The sequence below is a fragment of the Cannabis sativa genome, unplaced genomic scaffold (genome assembly GCF_029168945.1).
Source record: "Cannabis sativa cultivar Pink pepper isolate KNU-18-1 unplaced genomic scaffold, ASM2916894v1 Contig5, whole genome shotgun sequence".
Classification (NCBI taxonomy): domain Eukaryota; kingdom Viridiplantae; phylum Streptophyta; class Magnoliopsida; order Rosales; family Cannabaceae; genus Cannabis; species Cannabis sativa.
Genome location: NW_026870041.1, coordinates 389980 through 409084, shown reverse-complemented (window position 1 = coordinate 409084; position 19105 = coordinate 389980). Strand labels below are relative to the sequence as shown.

Here is a 19105-nt window from a genome sequence, read left to right as displayed (position 1 = left end):
ACAAGCTTGCCGAGGTAACCCAATTCTTTTTTCTTAGAAAAGATTCAGTTTTGTGTTGAAAAATCATCGTATGTAGCGAATTCCGTGATGGGTTTTTGTGAAATGCTCCTAAATTGATTGATTTTATTATTTTGAAAGATAAAGATTGGATTTTTATGAACTTAAAGAAAAAAAGAACATTTTCTGGAAAATCTAAGCAAAATCGTTTGATGAAAATGAAGTTGAAATGTGCTTATTTTTTATTGTTTCTGCATAATAATAACAATGCAATTATGGTTTTAAAGGATGGAGAGTACCGTGAAGCATTGGGGAAATGGGAGACAGCTCTTCTGTTGAATCCTCAAAATGCAGTTTTACATGAACAGAAAGCTCAAATTTTACTTGAATTGGGAGATGCATGGAGTGCTCTCAAAGCAGCTTCTCGTGTGTGATATTGCCTAGCTCATTTCATATCTTATGTATTTTTTTTAGTAACATTTCATTTGTTGTGCTTGGTAATGATGTGATGATTTTTTAGTACCATTATAATTCTCTATTGGGCATCATTGAACAGTCGGGATGGCTGGGTTTCGGGGCTGGAGTGAGGTTAGGGCTGATTAGGTTGGGTTGAAGAAGAAGAAAGCGAAGAAGAAAAGAAAGAAAAAGAAAAAGAAAAGAAAAAGAAAAAAAAAAGAAATTTTTTTAAAATTATATTAATTTTTATTTTTATTTTTTTAAATTAAAATAATAATATCCACCAATAATATTTCGACACGTGGCATTTGAATTGGGTTTAACGGATCTGTTAACTTGGAGACCAACGGACAAATAAAAAGTGTGACCTTGAGGACTATTGCCGCTATTTTTGGACCTTGGGGACTAATCTGTATCAACGTGAAATTTTTGGGGACTTTTGCCGCAAATTCCCCTATTATATATTATATATATTAACCAATAAGTGGATATATGCATGCATAAATATAATGCCTAAATTTATTCCCACCCCAGAAAACCCTACTCCAGTTAATGCACACTTGAAGCCTCTTAATTAAGTAATTAATTAAGTTGCTATATATATATATTTGGATCTAAAAAAGACCACTTTCGATTAATTATTATTATTATATATAGAATCAGTAGATATGATTAAGACGTAAGTAGGGAATATTTGAATTTGAGGTGATTCACCAGGAAATATATATTCGACAAGTAATTTTTCCCCATTAATGATATTATATATATGCATTTTTTATTATTTGATTTTTATATTACTTAATTACTCAATATTTGTATATTATTATTAGATTTGAGATTACGATCCTATACAGAATCATCATCTTGTACTGAATGTGATCTTTGGTTTGACAATTTGTTCCTTTTTTTGTTAAGAAAAAGAAAAACATGGGTATAATATATCTATTTTATATAAAATGTGCATATATATTAGAATTTTTAGTTTATGAGAAATTCATGAGTGACTTTTTATTTATATTAAAAATAAAATGGTTTATTATTAAAAATAAAATGAATTATGAGAAATTCATGAGTTACTTTTTATTTATATATAATAAAATAAATTCCATTAAATCCAAAAAAATAGGGTTCTAGATTTTCTTTAATTACCGTATTTCTAACCCTATTTGATTAAAGTTAAGATTATAAGATTAATTCAAATTATTGTTCATATATTGATTAATCCCATTAATAAAAAATAATTCAATATATGAACCCTATTTGATTAAAGTAATTAATAAAAAAAATTCAATATATGAACCCTATTTGATTATTTAATCAAATAGGGTTCATATATTGATTTTTTTTATTAATGGGATTAATCAATATATGAACAATAATTTGAATAAATCTTATAATCTTAACTTTTTAATTCAATTAATAATTATTTGTCACGTAATTATTAAGTCTTTTCCCTTTAATTTTCTTTTTTGGTTGATGATGATAATTTATTCATATTTTGATTTCTACAATTTTTGTGTTCAGACCATTAAGGTAGTGTTCTACTCGGGGATCTAACGAGTTTCGCCCCTTCGCTAATGACCTCTAAGAGTTCAAATTCCAGTATTGTATAAATCTTCAATTTGTTCTATTTCTTATATTAACTGAAATTTTGCTACTTTTTTTTAAAAAAATTTACAACTTTATTGTTTATATCTTATTAGGGACATTCATGGAAATTTGGGTTTCTTTGAAATATACAATTAATGAGCATTACTTTTTGATCATAGTGTGTTTTCCATGGCTGAAAACCTCAATAATCTCTATCATTTGATATCAAATAAAATAAAATTATCATGATGTATACATTATGGTTATTTAATGAGTAATTAGTGTGTTGAAATTGTCAAGCTGATATTTAGAATTGTTTATAATTGAATTGTTTCTTTGTCAAAATTAATATTAAGTATATTTATATGTTTATAGGTTTATCTATTTTCTCTTAGATCAATCATGCTCATATAGCAAAAAAATCATACTCATATAGACATGTTATTTTCATTTTGTAATTTAGATCTTCTTAGTCATTATTTAGTTCACTTAAACCTTTTCCGATTATGGTAACTGAAGTTTTGTTTCTTTTAGGTACTCTATTACAAAGATCTGTATTACATGTATTATTTATTTTTGACTATGAGGAGGTGGATTTCTTTATTGGGAAACATATAGCGTGACAAATTATTGTTCATATATTGAATAATTATTTTTGATTAATGGGATTCATATATAACTGTGTATATTGAATTCTTTATTCAAATAATTATTTTTTATTTTTACGTGATTATTTATTGTTCATATATCTAGAACCCTATTTGATTAAAGTTAAGATTATAAGATTAATTAATTTGTGATTTCTTCCTATACACATAATAATAATCTCACCTAATAACTAATAATATTTTTTCTTTAATTTTTAATTGTATCACTTTCAAATAACATAGAAAAAAACTAGCATAAAATTTAGTATACGTGCCTCGCACGTAGCTTTTTGCTAGTATATATAGGTAGGGATACGATTTTGTCTCGTGATGTACTTTTACGGAATGTATTCTGTAGTACATTACATGATCTTAGGGTACATTAGATGAATTTCAGGTTACGTTACTATTTTTTAACCCTAATTATCCCTAGATCAACCCTAGCCCTCAGATCAAATAACTCTCACATCTAACGGTTGTCATATATCACAGAATACATTCCGTAAAAGTACATTATGGAACAAAATCGTGTCCTTATATATATATATTGATTTGATCGTGTCAAATTCAATGCACTTTTTACTCTTGTTAATATGTTAGGTCTTCTTAATATTTTATTTTTAAATTTTTTAATTATAAAATTAAAAGTAAAATTTTTATTTTAAAAAAATAAAAATATATTATATATATAATTGTTTTTGTTTTTAAATTTTAAAAATAGAAATAAAAATATATTCTATAAATTTAATTTTTATTTTTTTAATTGATTTTATTTATGTCGACTCCAAATCAGAATCCGGGTCGAAGTAAGGGTTTAGATTTGTGGTCTAGATATTATGTCAAAATTTAAATAATATTTATTTTTAAAATTTTAATTCTCAATTAAAAAATATTCTAAAAAATTTAAATAATATTCCAAGAAGTGTTATTTTATGTTTTATAGAAAAAAATATTTAATAAAATAAATATTTTATATTAATTAATTAATATTTTTATAACGTTAAATGAACAGTAAAAGTAATTAGTCAATAATTTGCTTTTTTTCTTCCATGAACGAATATCTTGCACAATCACATAATCGTTTTCTTACCGTTTTATTTTTAATTGACTTCTCTATATAAATCATATCAAAACAATAGAAGAGGACATCTTTTCAAGACAGAAAAATTTCTTCTCTTCAAAATTTCTATCGAATTTTTCAGAACAATTTGTTGAGAGCGATATATATCATTCAGTGTAGAACAATTCATACAAAGATTATTCTATCATGGAAACGTTGTGATTGTTAAACTGTCGTGTACACTTTGAGCAGAGCTGAAAATTTCTACCAACAATTATCAAATATCGAGTTTTTTAAACGTGTTTTTAAGTTAGTTTTATTCTGTATATGTATTGTGCTTTAGTTTTTATCTTTGTGTTAATTGTGTCCAAACCCCATGCCAAGTCCGTACCGATTTTATGCTGTGTCAAAAAATCCGACTTATATAATTTACAGTGATTCTAATTGGCTATTAAACTTGTAATTACCACCCAATCTACTTCCTACTTCCTTAAATTCCAACTTTCCAACCTAACTTGTGATTAAAATACGTTAGGACCGTTAGGTTAGGTAATTATGGTATATTAAATTATTAATATTATTAAGAAGGGCTCTTCACTTCAACCGTTCATTTCACTCCCACCTAACAAAAACGACAAGTCGTTTTGTCTTAGACAGTTCCATCACTTACTGTCGTTTCGTACCGTTTGTAGTTTTCAAATTCTTCCCCCAATCTTCTCCGATTAGCTATGGCTGCCATTATCTACAAGCTCGTTCTGATCATCAACAACCCTCTCAACCAATCCGAATTCCTCCTCGTGAAGCAGACCCGTCCCTCCAAGTTCGGCGACGAAGAGTACGACTCCTACGTCGATTCTGATCTCTGGGACTTCCCATCGACGCCATTGAACCTTGTAAATGGAGGAAATGAGTCTTCTTCCGTAGAGGTCAAGGGTGCAGAATCGTACTCTGAGAAGATCGAATTGAGGAATTTCGATGTTGATTTGGCGATCAATAGGGTAAGAATAATGGAGTTACTTACATTGTTCTAGGTTTTTTACTTTTTTATTAATGAATTTTGGTTGTTGAATTGATAGATTAAGGATCAATTGGTGATTGGCGTAGCTGAATTGAGAGATATGAGGGTTCGGAAGTATGTGGAGGAAGCTGAGTTTGGACCGCCGCCGATTGTTCAGACTCTGTTCGTCGATGGAAATTTCGTAGCTGGCGGTGAACATTTGAAAGGTTATTATTATTATTATTATTTTTAATTTAACTAAATTTAAATTCTTTTTTGCAATAATTTTAAATTTAAATTCTAGTTATTATTATTTTATTATTATTTGGCACGATAATTGAGTAGGATTTCATGCAATTTTTTATTAAGAAAAAATTGTCTGATTCACTTTATTACGAAAATTTAGAAAATAATAAATTAATCACAATTTAAATCCACGTACTAAAATAATTACTGGAACAATTGTAAAAATTAAAAAATTATATATAAATTAATTGTGATTAGTAAAAATATTAGTTTTTCATTTTTAATTTTAGGAGGAAAAAATTGATAAATTTATTGCAATATATATATATTTTCAATTTGTTTTAGAAAACAAAAGTACTATATAATGTTTTTTTTTTTGGTCAAAGTTTTGTTAAAAATAAAAAAACAACAGAAAAAGAAAAAAGTTGCCAAGTAATTATTCCTTAAAAGAGAAAGAACAAATGGATTCTAACAAAAACAAGCCTTTGCCACGAAAAAAAAGGCCTTAAAAGTTTAAGAATATGTATTAAAATTTATAAATTTATTGATCAAAGTTGTAAATAAAAAGTAATTTAAAGTCAAACTGTTCCTATCTCATTCATGATAACTGAAAAGATTTAATGGGATAAATTAAAATAAATTGAGAGTGTATTTGAAATTGGTAAATTTATTTTATATTACTGAAAAATACAGATGGTACTGGATAATGCCTTCCATAAAATGGTTGAGTAGGCTCTATGATTGGAAGCTTATAATCTCAGTTATTCCTTAAGTTGCTAACAATGTTATTTTGTCATCTTTCTACTCTTTTTTTCTTCTTTTGAACAACTTTTAACTGAGCTTTTTTATGCTATTTTCCTCTTTGAGTATCATATGCTGTTTTTGTAAATACTGAAAATCCAATGCAGAATCATGCAAGTGGATGTCTGTCCAAAGTTGTTTGAACTGGCTTGTGGAAGTGACTCCAAGTACCGACCGCGTTGGGCCATTGGCAGTTACCGGTCTTCTAAATGATTCCTTGCCATCTAGAGCATGGAAAGTCCCGCATCACTTAAATTATCAGGTTTGTTTGTCTTTTGATTTTCTGTGTTTGTTTCCCAGTTGGAGCATAAATATGATGATGTTATGCTGTAACAAACTATTGATAATGAAGGTTGTTCATGTTTTGATTAGTTCATTTGATTATTGCCAAATTTCATGAAAGGTGATAGAATTAGCTGCAGGGAGACTGAAGAACTTTTGTGATATAAATTAGATGTCTTCGGTATAAAATTTATTTATCATTTTGTGAGGTGCACAATCTTTGCAGTTTGTTGATAAAATCTCTATTTGTTCTTTTTTCCATCCATATGCATTAAGTTGTAGTAGCTTTTACAGTAAATATTTGTTCTCATTTTCAGGAATACCCTCCCGGTGTTACTCTAGTACCTATGCAAAGTAGGACAGGAAAGCCTTTTTTGACAACGAACTTGATTGTATTTGCACCTGATTGTTCTTCAGACTACAGTAGAGATATTAGTTCTGTTGCTAGTGGAGATGCATTAATAGTTGATCCAGGTTGTCACTCTTACCTCCATGAAGAGGTATGCCTTGAAAATTTATGTTGAAACATTGCTATTCTGCTGCCTTTGACAACCGAATTTTAGTTTTTGCTATCTTTTGCTTGACCTAAGTAAAAGAGATTCTCTTTCATTGGTCTAGAGTATGGAGTATGCATTATGCAGTGCCTAAGATCTTGACCTACAGTATCCTAATGGGGATCTCTTACTTTTTACTATTGTAATATGTGAATTTATGATGTGTGATTTCTTTTTCCTTTTATTATTTATGCTGTTTACATGTTCAGCTCAAGAATATTGTTGCTTCTCTGCCAAAGAAGTTGGTTGTCTTTCTTACTCATCATCACCGCGACCATGTAGATGGTAAGTATACAAATTCCATTTTTCTCATTCTCAGATTATCCATTCACTCGAAGCAGACCGAATTCATTGATAAGAAACATAACAGATGTAGATGGTAAGTATTGGTAAGCAGCTTATCAGAAGTTCGTTGTCTTTATTATTGTTTTTTTTCTTTGTCAGGTTTATCGGCTGTCCAAAAGTGCAACCCTGATGCTGTCTTATTAGCACATGAAAATACATTTCGTCGCCTCAGAAAAGGTTACAGTGTTACAGTTTGACATAATACAAATGGTGATTGTGTCTAGTTATAACTATTGTCTTAATTTCCATTTCTTCTTTGTTATTATTTGCCATAGAAATATTTCGATAAAGTAGATACTTTCTGTTTAGTTTTTAACATGATGAACCACTAAACTTTTGGAACTATGTTTTCACTGTCTTTACTATTTAGTGTCAGAACTGGATTTTCCTATAAGTTTTTTTTGTTCTTGAGAGCTTATATTTTCAGACATTTGTCTTTGTATTATTACAGATGACTGGTCACTTGGATATACTTCAATTTCTGGAGGTGAAGACATTTGCATTGGGGGTCATCGATTGAATGTCGTTTTTTCTCCGGTAATAAGCTGAACAAGTGTAGAATTTACAACTTATTGTCTGTTTTGCAATGATAATAATAATGATGATGACACCAACGGCCACAACTACTTATGAACTTCATGTACAAATTAATAAAGAAAGCTAAAGAAAGGAAAAAAGAATAATAGAAGATTTATGTACTTTTTATTAATCTTAGGGTCAGCATATTTCCTTTTAATGTTGGTAAAACTCATGGTTCTGAGATCTAGTTCTCGAGTCAGCACTTAGTTATACCATTAGTATCATCTCGGCTTGGAGCAAGCAATAAGGCTATACACATCACCAAAACCTTTCTCTACATTGTTGTCTCTAATCTGATATTAAACTGATTTTGTTGTCCAGGGACACACAGATGGCCATTTGGCATTGCTTCATGCCAGTACTCATTCCTTGATTGTCGGTGATCATTGTGTGGGGTAAGATTTTTTTTAGTAGTACACACTTCACTTCATTCCTTCCTTTACCATTCTAGTGTTTGAAGTATGAGATGAACCAATGTTATTGTAGACAAAGTAACCCCCTGATCTCTACTACTTTCACCGTTTATGTTTTACATGTTCTGAATTTTTTTTGTGGGGCTAGAATCTTCACTGATAACTATTCTTTTGTGTTTGTTTCAGTCAAGGAAGTGCTGTCTTGGACGTTACCTCTGGCGGAAATATGACAGTAAGTGTATTATGAACTAATTCTTTTGCTTCTGTTAAGTACTTCAATTTGTGTTTTAGCTCATTGCTGTTTCATACCTTGCACTACTATATATTTTGATTCCTGAATTGATTGGATCCAATGGCCATAGGTTTCATATAATTAATGCCATTTTCAATGTGCTCTCTCAGTTTTCCAATCTGTATAGCCACTTCAAGCTTTCAACAAGAGCTATTGACAAATAGGTTCACATTAACCGAAGAGGAGATCAAAGTAGTTGATACTAAGATGAGAGATGGAAAATAGGGTGGACTTATTAATTTCACTTAATGTCTTTAAAACAACTATTAATGTTTTTTTAAAGAGTTGTGGACAAGTTCCATATTATTCACTTTAACATTTGTGGAGGTCAATTATTTGAAAAATGATTTGCTTAAAACCCCAAAAAGTTATTGAATTAAATGTCAAGCATAGAGATATCATATGCTAAATGTTTAAATATTTGAAAATCACAACTCAGCTTATGAAAAACTATTTTGTTTATGCAGGAGTATTTCAAATCAACTTACAAATTTATGGACCTTTCTCCACATGTTTTGATCCCAATGCATGGGAGGGTTAACCTATGGCCAAAGCACATGCTTTGTGGATATCTACAGTATGGAAAATAACTCACTTTCTCTTTCTTCTTTTCATGACAGTGCATGCATTGTGGTTCAATATAAATTTTCAGATTATTGTAATATTTACGTTCTAATACTATGAAACAATGACATGTATTATCATTAATTTTCAGGAACCGTAGAAGTAGAGAAGCTTCTATTCTAAAAGCCATAGAAAATGGAGCAGTTACACTGTTTGACATAGTAGCAAATGTATATTCCGAGGTTGATAAACGAGCATGGCCTTTTGCTGGATCAAATGTCAGACTTCATGTGGATCATCTGGCCCAGCAAGATAAATTGCCAAAGGTAATATTTATTACAGATTTCTGATACAATTATGTTCATTTCGATCGAATGATGCACGCTTCGCATGCTTATGAAAGATCCAGCTCGGCTGGATCTACTTGTTCCCCATTTAAAATAATCCACTGTTGGCATGCTTTGTGGTTAGTCCTTGTTTAAGAAGAGCCTTGGTGATCAACTTCTTAAACATTGTCTTAATTTGAAATATTTGATTCCTTGTAGGTCATAGTAGTATATTAAATAGGAAATTGGAAGTTAACTGTTAATTTTGAGCATAGTTTTACAAAAAGAATAATTAGGAATTTTGTCTCCCAAATTTTGACATATACCAAGTCATGCCCCTTGAACTTTTTAGGCTGTTAAAAGTTCCCCCTGAACTATTCAGGTTGTTAAATTTAAGGATTTTTGTCCAATTTTACTAACAGATTTTGGACATGGATAAAAATTCAGGGGGCCACGATTTGGTACATGTCAAAATTCAGGGGTATAGTTCGGTAGATATCAAAATTCAGAGGACACAATTTAGTACATGAACAATCACCACATTAGTAAAGTTGAATGGAATTGGACAGAACTCTTTAAATCCAACAATCTCAATAGTTCGAAGGGGAATTTTTAACAGTCTGATAAGTTCAGGTGGCAAAAATCATAATTAGCCATTAAAATTAGTTCACATAAAACAAAATCCTCAAATTTTGTATTTCCTTTCATAATTTCAAAATCAAAACCATACTTGTTTCTTCCTGGTTTCTTGTTATCACTCCATTGTTATGCATAATGCTTAATTAGTTAGTGTGTAATTATTTTTGCAAGCTTGCATGAAATGGGGATATGTGTATTCCTTTCTAGAGTCAAAATCCAACAGTTGTTTTTGAGAATGTGCAGGGTTTCTCTTTAGAAACTTTCAACGCCAGCGTCGCTACATTCGCTGACGACTTGAGTAAATTATAGTTCCATTGAGTAATAGCTTCTCATTTGGCACATTTCACCACCTACCAAACTTTAGGTTAGACTACTCCAATGTCAAATCTTAGAACTTCTTAAAGTATTGCTTACCACATTGAGTTTGAAATCATATTAGATCTAAATTAAAGATTGCTGCATTGGTTTATGTAGGGATTTTCCATCCAGAAGTTCCAAAAAACATGTGGGCTGCGGTTCTTATCTCGTTGGATTTGCACAATGCTTACCAATACCTTTACGTCGAAAAATCACAAGTTAAGGTCTTCAAAGTTACTTGTTATTAGCGCTGTGGCGGTCTTTGCTGTGTTTTATTCTGTTAAAAAGGGTTAGCAATAAATTCCAATTTGATTTACAGCATAATTTAAGACATTAAAGTTGGTAAAGCCATACATTACTATCCTAATGATAAAAGGCAAGAGAGCTTGCTTGGTGTAGTGAATATGGTTCTTATGAAAAATATGAACTTGTTGTAAGAAAGTTACCTTTTTTTTTTCTTTTATTTCTTCATATTCTTCACTCTCACCAAAACCCCATCTCCAAATTAAGATTTGTTGGCCAAAAATCTTCTCTTTCTCAATAATAACCGGATACCGTCACAAGTTACTCACCCGAAAAGGAAAACTACCATTTTTTTTTTCTCTTTTCTTCTTTCTACTCTTCTCTCTAATCATGCTTTGTTTCAAGTTGTGTTTAATACGACTAAAATTACATTAAAAAATACCCATTTTTCGTTTTCTTTTATAAACTTTTTTACACATGATAGTCATGCATGCACTTAATCCTAGCAATATATAATTAGAAGTCACTTCTCATGTGTCCAAAAATTTACCCCCCAACAGTTATTTTTTATTTTTTTTACTTTGGTTTATGATGAAAGATAGTAAAATAACCGTCTTTGTAAATGACCTTTACATACGCATCAAAAGAGAAGCAAACTTAAGCAATTTTCATATCAGAACCACAATAATACTCTCTTTGATGCTGACTTTCTTTGCTTTGATTCTAGGTCTCTTCATTCATAATCGTATCCTAAACTTCTTAAGCTCATCAGACGACACTTTCTTTCCTCAATTGAATACACATTCTCATCCCCGAAACGACACATCTTACAATTCTGATTTACCGTCGTGTGAGTTTTCAAAGAGGAGAGTGAAAATGGAATTCGGAGATTGGATAGCTCCTAAAGAGTTACAGCATTCGATGAGCGATGAGGAACTGTTTTGGAGAGCCTCAATGATACCAAATGTTGTTGAGTTTCCATACAATAGGATCCCAAAGGTAGCCTTTATGTTCTTGACAAAAGGTAAAATGCCTTTGGCACCTCTATGGGAAAGGTTTTTCAAGGGGCATCAAGGTCTCTATTCCATTTATCTTCATACATCACCGAATTATACCTTTGAACCACTGAAATCTTCAGTGTTCTATAATTCTAGAATACCAAGTCAGGTCAGTGCTTAGTATTACGTACCATATGACGAAACACATTGTTGTTATAGTAGATATACACTAATTTCTCATTTTTTTTTTTTTTTAAAAAAATAAGTTAAGATGTTGAAATCAAATTTTTAATAATATATTTTGCATGTATATGGAAAAAGAGTATTGGTATTGGGTATTAGTGATGCCTAACACTACTTATAAATTATGTCTTGCGATTGGTTAGCGATACTCCATAAAAGTCATTAGATTAAATTATATGAGACTGATACTTAATTACACCAATAGCGACATAACTTCTAAAAGGATAATAAGTATCACTAATGTCTTTTAGCATTTCTCAGAGAAAAAAAGAACACATGTTAACACTTGATCAAATAGAATTCTTGCTATAAATTTAGTAGTGCCATATATATATAGATTATAATTTTTCTATGTATAGCTGGGGTAAAATAAAACCTCTATTAGAATTTTTCCGTTTATATGTATGTGAATTTTTATTAAATATTAGTGGTACTCAATATCACTATGAGGTGTTGCTTTATGAGCGGTTTGACAATTTTTTATTTTATATGTTAGCTATTAAATTAAAAAATTTAAGTAGATATTAAATTACACCAATAGTAACTTTAGAATAAAAATTAAATAAAAGAATGAATAAATATCTAACGAGAATTGCTAATTAAAACCTCCATAGTTTTTTAGTCAACATCTATATCCAAAATCACATATCGAAATATTTTTTTTTTCATAGCAATATTCGTTATAGTTACTTTATCATCCCTATAATTTTTAAAAAATTCTGAATAATTTACAGTACCGAAAATAAAGTTCCTGATGTTTACGTCTACCACACGTACTCAAAAAATTTCAAACTTATTTTCGACACTGTAAACTATTCGAAAAGTTTAAAAAATTTACAGAGATAATGTTGTAACTATAACAAACACTAACATGATTTTTTTATAATAAGAGATTGAAAGTAGCACTCCTCTTATCTAATATTAAATTGATAATAATATAAGATATGATAGTGAACCTAAATTATAAACTGAAATTTTACACAAAGTGATGTGAAACTGTTTTTTTTAAAACACTGGTCCGATCTAAATTAAATGTGATGAGTTGAAAGAAACTATTGCGCTACTAAGTGTAATATTTTAATGCATAATTTTAAAGTTAATTAGAATTTTGTATATTAAATTTTGACATATACTAAATCATGTCTTCGAATTTTTTAGTCTGTTAAAAATTTTCTTCTAACTATTGAGATTGTTAAATTTAAAGATTTTTGCCTAATTTTACTAATAGAATTCTAGCATGGATGAAAGTTCAGTGGCACAATTTAGTACCTGTCAAAGTTTGGGGCGTACGATATGGTAAACATCAAAGTTTAGGAGGCATAATTTGGTACATGGACAATCGATATATTAGTAAAATTGAATAGAATTGTACATGAATCTTTGAATCCAACATCTCAACAATCTCAATTTGGTAAATAAAAAGGCAAAAATCCAAATTAACCTAGACAAGGCATAATAACTAACTATACTTATCATAGGCTATTAGTCCAAATCCCATACCGGCAAGCAATACTTATCACACAATCACGCTTTATATTTATTGTTTTGAGTTTATGAGTACATATTAATTTTACTTAAAATATGAATGAAAATTGAAAAGTTTTTTATCCTTATATATTATATATCTCTGTTTATTAATTTTTTTTTTTTGAAAAAAAAAAGTATAAATCAATCTTCGTGAAAAGAGTAAAAATGAATTCAGTTAAATTAAAAAGGGTATACCATCTAATTTCCTAGAATTTTTAAGCCATATTTTGGTTTATGAGAAAAGGATATTCTTAACAACTTACTTTTAGTGTGCTAAGGAATATTTTGTTTACAATAGTTATTGAAATTATATTTAACTAATTATTTTTGCTGAAAAAAATTTCAGCCACTCCTTATTTTAACACACCTAACAAATTAGATTTGCAGGATGTCCAATGGGGAAAAAAGACAATGATAGATGCAGAAAGAAGGCTACTAGCAAATGCCCTATTAGATTTCTCAAATGAGAGATTTATATTACTCTCTGAAACATGCATTCCCATCTTCAACTTCACTACAATCTACACTCACCTTATCAACTCTAACCAAAGTTTCTTGGGCTTATTCGATGACCCAAGACGAAGAGGTCGAGGCAGGTACTATAATGATATTTTTTAGACTTCACTCGCTTATTATTAGGTCAGTTCTGGACTAAGTTAGGTTAAGTTTGCGCTTAAGAGTCAAATATATTTTAAATAATTTTAAAAATACTACCTTAGTAAGGGCTGAAATGTTTTTATATCTTCTGAAGTCCAACACAAATTTCAAGGCCGACCCTGCTCATCATGAATTAGTTTTAAAATGTTATTCCATAAAATTAACATCATACATTAGAGTTTTGAGTACATAAGTGATCCTACATTCTAAATTTACCTATTATTGAAACTTTCATAGGTACAACCACAAAATGTGGCCTACCATCTCGATCTCTGATTGGAGAAAAGGATCGCAATGGTTTGAGGTTCAAAGACGATTGGCAATCGAGATAGTATCAGATTCGAGGTACTATCCAGTGTTTGCAGAGCATTGTAGACCTCCGTGTTACATGGATGAGCATTATTTGGCAACATTAGTGAATAAGGTTTGCCCTAAAATGACTACTAATGAGAGCATCACATGGGTTGATTGGTCTAGAGGTGGCTCACATCCTAGTACTTTTACTAAGAGAGATGTTTCTGAGGCCTTTCTTAATAAAATAAGGCATGGGTTTAATTGTACTTATAATGGGAGAATGAGCTCAATTTGTTTCCTTTTTGCTAGGAAATTTCATCCCAATACATTGCAGCCTTTGTTGAGTATAGTACCCAATTTGGTTGGTTTTAATGTCTAGTGCTTAATTATGTAACAAATGTTACATATTTCAATGTGTTAAAACTCATACACTTGTAAGATCAAAATCATTTGTTAAACTATAATATCTTAATTTGTAGGGAATACTATGTGTAAGAAATAGAAGAAAATAAGATCACATTATACTATTTTTCTCTTTCATCATTCTCTATCAGTTTTTTTTTTTCTCTTCTTAAAAAGTAGCCAAAACATTTTATGTAATATATATATATATATATATATATATATATATTTTATGGAATGATATCCTAAATTCAAATTCGAAAAATCCATGTATACCAGCCATAAGGAAATATATTTTTCAGATTTTTATTCTTCTCAAGAGCCTGAAGAAGCTAATCTAATGTGATCTACAATGAAATTCAACTCTAATAAGAGTGCATTGAAAGTCTCTTAGTCATCAACATCTTCTACAAAATTATCTAAAAAGTTAGAAAAATTTATCAAAAAATTAAATAAATTGTATTACATATTGTTTATGTATATATTTTGTTCACTTGTGTTTTATTTCAATTTTTTTTAGATAATTAATATAAAAAAAAATAATACAACAAATAATAGTTCATATCAATCCTCGCTCTAATATTGGAGACACATGTCCTTTTCTTTGTACATTGAAAGTCTATTTTTGTTAGCCATAATTGTACGAAGAATTAAAAATATTAAAAAAGTATCAATGGTGTCAAACAGAACAGAGAATTAAATATTAAGTCAGATCTTAATTAATTTAATAATTATGATAGAATATTGTTAATTATTTACAATGTGTCACTTCATGTAGTATTACACATTATGAAAATAGTGTAAAGGGTTGTAAATAGTGTGAAAGCCTATAAATATATAATTGTGTAGTTTTTATTGAATATAGAATGAGAAATTAGAATTTTAGTTCGTTTGGAAGATTAATATTGTCTCAAAAAGTACATTTTATAAATTTATCCGATTTCTATTACTCTAACAAGTATTATTAAGTATCACTGATGCTTAAAAACGATACTATTGTATAATGGTATGTTTTTAACATTATTATCTTTTAATCATAAAAAGATGACTTAGCTAAAAGTTTTTATTTGTAGTTAATGATATAAATTTTTTAAAACATTATGATCATGAATGCTAAGTGCAAACCTAGTATATTAAAATCACTAATTATTTAATTATATATATGGTTTAGAAAGGTAAGATGTTAATTAAGTCTTTTAAAAAGGATCCATAAAAAGATGTACTAATTTGCACAAAATTGATTTTGTAAAAGAACTTTTTTATTTTTACATTTTAAAATATATGTATTTTTTTGTATTTTTATAAAAATTTACATCGCAATTAATGAAGCAATCTAAATCACAATTAAAATTCACATAGTAATTCAAATAAAAACTACCGTACTTTTATATATAAAAAAAAAATGATATAACAAAACTAAGATTTTTTTTAGTGAAAATTACCCAAAAATTTATATTAAATTAACATAAAAGTATACTTATGAGTATTGAAACATGTATATATATATATATGTAGTTTTTAAGCAATGAAAACAATATGTATAAATATAAAGAACTTTTTAAAAAGTGATTTTATTTTATAGTAAATTCAACGTACAAAATACTCATCTAAGTAGTTGGCACAAGAAATCATTTATATAATAAGCTAAGTAAAATGTGATTGTTTAATTTTAACTCAGTTCTAAATGCTTTATGGTGAAATGCACACATATCCATTTTTATATATTTAATTAAGGAATTTTTTCAGAAATATATTCTTTGTATATCTTATTTATAATTTTACAGATTTTGGTTTTTTAAAAACACAATTTAAAGTAATTAATTAAAATTAAAAAAATATGAGTTTTTAATTAGAACAAAAAACAGTGTGAAAAAAAAAAGAATATCAAACAGTTTATTATTTTTATTGAAAAACATATTTTGATAAATAAAATAGTTCAAACAGTATAATTTTTTTTCTATATTAACGTATTTTTGTAATCTCTTTTTAAATTTGGGATGTAATATATAAAAAATTCTTTAATTAATGACTATATAATATATATTCTATATTTATAAATATAATTAACCATATATCAAAATTCTCCTTCAAGATCGATCAAAACCTCTAGAATATATCAAGGCCCCATTATGGAAATAACATCTAGCTTTACTTCTTTTCCACCCAAATTCTGAATTTTAATTTGGAAAATAATTTTATATACTATTTTTTATTTTTAAATTTACGATTTGAGTTGATTCAGTAATTTTCATGTGAAATTTAGTTACGATTTAAGTTGATTCGTTAGTTGATATGATAAGTTCTTATGTAGAATTTTATAAAAATACAAAAAAAGAAACTGTTTCAAAATATAAAAAAGAAATTTCTTTTAATTAATCACACATGTACATTGTTAATTAATTTTAAATTATATATTAATGATAACATTAATTCCACTAATTAGATCGAAAAGTGAGAAAGATATATTTCATATAACATTAATTAATGACATGTTACTTGCATATAACACAATTTATAAATGACACAATATGAAATTTGATTAGAAGTTTCAATTATTGATTGTTAGTTAGATAGCTAGGGTCATTTCACATAAAGTACATAAAAAGAAATAATATATATAACAAAAAATATTCATAAAAAAAATAGAAACAAATAAATGTGGGTATTAAATTTTACATCAATTTTTACCCCATTTTTATTTATGGGGTCTAGTTAAATCTAAAGGTTATTATTATTATTATTATTATTATTAAATTATACCAATAGTTATAATTAATAGTAATGAAATTAAGCACTATTAATTATTAGAATATTTCTAATTAAGGGATAAAATAAAGAATTGATTTTGTGATAAATGAATATTTTATATTCATTGAATTTGGACAAAATTAATTACGTTATATTCTATATATGGTCAGATTTCAATATTCATTACCTGATTTGATTTCCTGAATTAATTGTCAAAATATTCTGACAATTAATGTGTCACAGATATACCTATAAATATAGGGTATTGGTCCCCGAGCTACTCACTCATTCTGTTCATAACAGCAAAATTTTATCTAAAGAGAGTTGAGAGAGCGAGGAAGCTCGACTACCCACATCAATCCAATTTCCTTTGCAGATCAAAGCTTGTATGGTTTGAAGCTCAAAAATCAATAGCTAATAAAGGTATTTCGATCCTATAATTATATATTGTATGTATTAGTTTGTTCCACATGTTTTATATATATATATATATTTCATTAATTTTATATATGTCTAACATTAATATCCTTTAACATTTTTCATTGATATATATAAACTCATTTCGTTAACTTATGACACTTTTAAATAATACATCCTATCATATGTAATTTGTTAAAAAAAAAAAAAACTTCTCAATTGAATACGGTTATAGAAATGTGTCCCTTATGTTATTTTTGTTATATTTAGTAATAAAGTAATGTGACATTTCACTATACATATTAGATGCATTGCCACATTTTTGTACAGAAAAATTTAAAAAAATAAGCACATTATGTTATATTTCAAGAGACACAAGAGCAAAATGACCACATTACATTACTGCAAAATGATTATATTACTACAAATATCAGCTCATTTGTATTACTTCAAAATCATTTTACAACCTAATACAAAAACATGATTACACACATTCTATACATAATCACAAGAGTTCAAACTATTCTATATCTTTTTTTCCTAATTTTTTAAGACCACATTATAGTAAATTTTAGAGTATCATCATTTAGCAACGTCGGGTCAAACAAAAATACTAATCATTCTTTTAATAATAATATAATTATTTTGCTCTATTTATATTTTGTATACTAAAATTTCGAGTATTGTTATTGGGCCTTCACTATTAGTTAGCGATATTTTTTAAAAATTATTTTTTTAACCAATAATATCAGTATGACACAGAAAAAGATATTGAACACATAGTATATTTTAACAAAATTTGCATGGGTTTTTTTTATAAGATTATTCAGAAAAATAATCAAAAGTGGAATTAATTAACGTATTATATAATTAAGTAGTATGACACGTTAAATAGATTTAATTAATTGGCGGCTTTGAATGTCCCATGTTCACAAAAATTCCATACTTTTACGTTTCAAAGTCCATATATAACGCCTACGTTATCGATCCTTAATTCCAATTTCCAAATCCAAAGACTGCTAACTTATATATTTCCACATTAATTAATTACGAAATTAAAAGTTGAAAAGTAATAAATATCAATTACAATATGCTACTTCTACAATACACCCTTTTAAAAGGAATATATTGATCCACTGATTGATGCAGAATTTTTTAAGTCTTAATTGTTTTATAGTTGTATACATTATAGTTATTTAAGATATTTTAAAAAATTGTGAGATCTTTGGAGAAATTAAACACGCCGAAAATAGAGTTTAAACGTTTTTGCATGCGTGACTCTTTATTTTATAAATTGTTTGAACACGGTTTTTTATATGGTAAATTATTTAAAATTTCTTAAAATTTATAGAATGTCTGAAATAACTATAACGTATACAACTATACAAAAAATTAGATGAAATAATTAAAGGGTGCAATAGTGCACTTTTT

At 28.0% G+C, this 19105-nt stretch overlaps 2 protein-coding genes across 3 annotated transcripts; both read left to right on the top strand.

Annotated features, from left to right (window-relative positions):
* The first annotated feature begins 4348 nt into the window (after nt 1–4348).
* Nucleotides 4349–10602, top strand: LOC133033365 (uncharacterized). 2 transcript variants are annotated; one of them, XR_009685588.1, is made up of 13 exons: nt 4350–4748; nt 4827–4974; nt 5902–6056; nt 6394–6576; nt 6840–6915; nt 7075–7152; nt 7427–7512; nt 7876–7949; nt 8154–8199; nt 8727–8836; nt 8975–9149; nt 10032–10152; nt 10263–10398. XR_009685588.1 is itself a non-coding variant. In XM_061108082.1 (12 exons), exons 1-12 carry the CDS (start codon nt 4479–4481, stop codon nt 10437–10439), a joined length of 1578 nt encoding a protein of 525 aa, XP_060964065.1. In that variant the 5' UTR covers nt 4349–4478; the 3' UTR covers nt 10440–10602. The 2 variants fall into 2 exon arrangements, 1 of the variants encoding a protein (XP_060964065.1); XM_061108082.1 differs by lacking the exon at nt 10032–10152 and having other exon boundaries at nt 4349–4748; nt 10263–10602.
* A 130-nt stretch (nt 10603–10732) lies between these two features.
* On the top strand, nt 10733–14647 carry LOC115714195 (glycosyltransferase BC10). Its single transcript, XM_030642776.2, has 3 exons — nt 10733–11555; nt 13544–13752; nt 14051–14647. Exons 1-3 carry the CDS (start codon nt 10977–10979, stop codon nt 14484–14486), a joined length of 1224 nt encoding a protein of 407 aa, XP_030498636.2. The 5' UTR covers nt 10733–10976; the 3' UTR covers nt 14487–14647.
* The last annotated feature ends 4458 nt before the right edge of the window (nt 14648–19105 follow it).

Excerpts from the sequence above, each read along its gene's own strand:
- LOC115714195 (XM_030642776.2), top strand. The coding sequence starts at position 10,977 with ATGATGAAAGATAGTAAAATAACCGTCTTTGTAAATGACCTTTACATA. Across the intron at positions 11,556-13,543 it reads ATTCTAGAATACCAAGTCAG|GATGTCCAATGGGGAAAAAA; the intron begins GTCAGTGCTTAG and ends TTAGATTTGCAG. Across the intron at positions 13,753-14,050 it reads AGACGAAGAGGTCGAGGCAG|GTACAACCACAAAATGTGGC; the intron begins GTACTATAATGA and ends AAACTTTCATAG.
- LOC133033365 (XM_061108082.1), top strand. The coding sequence starts at position 4,479 with ATGGCTGCCATTATCTACAAGCTCGTTCTGATCATCAACAACCCTCTC. Across the intron at positions 8,837-8,974 it reads ATGCTTTGTGGATATCTACA|GAACCGTAGAAGTAGAGAAG; the intron begins GTATGGAAAATA and ends ATTAATTTTCAG. Across the intron at positions 9,150-10,262 it reads AGCAAGATAAATTGCCAAAG|GGATTTTCCATCCAGAAGTT; the intron begins GTAATATTTATT and ends TGGTTTATGTAG.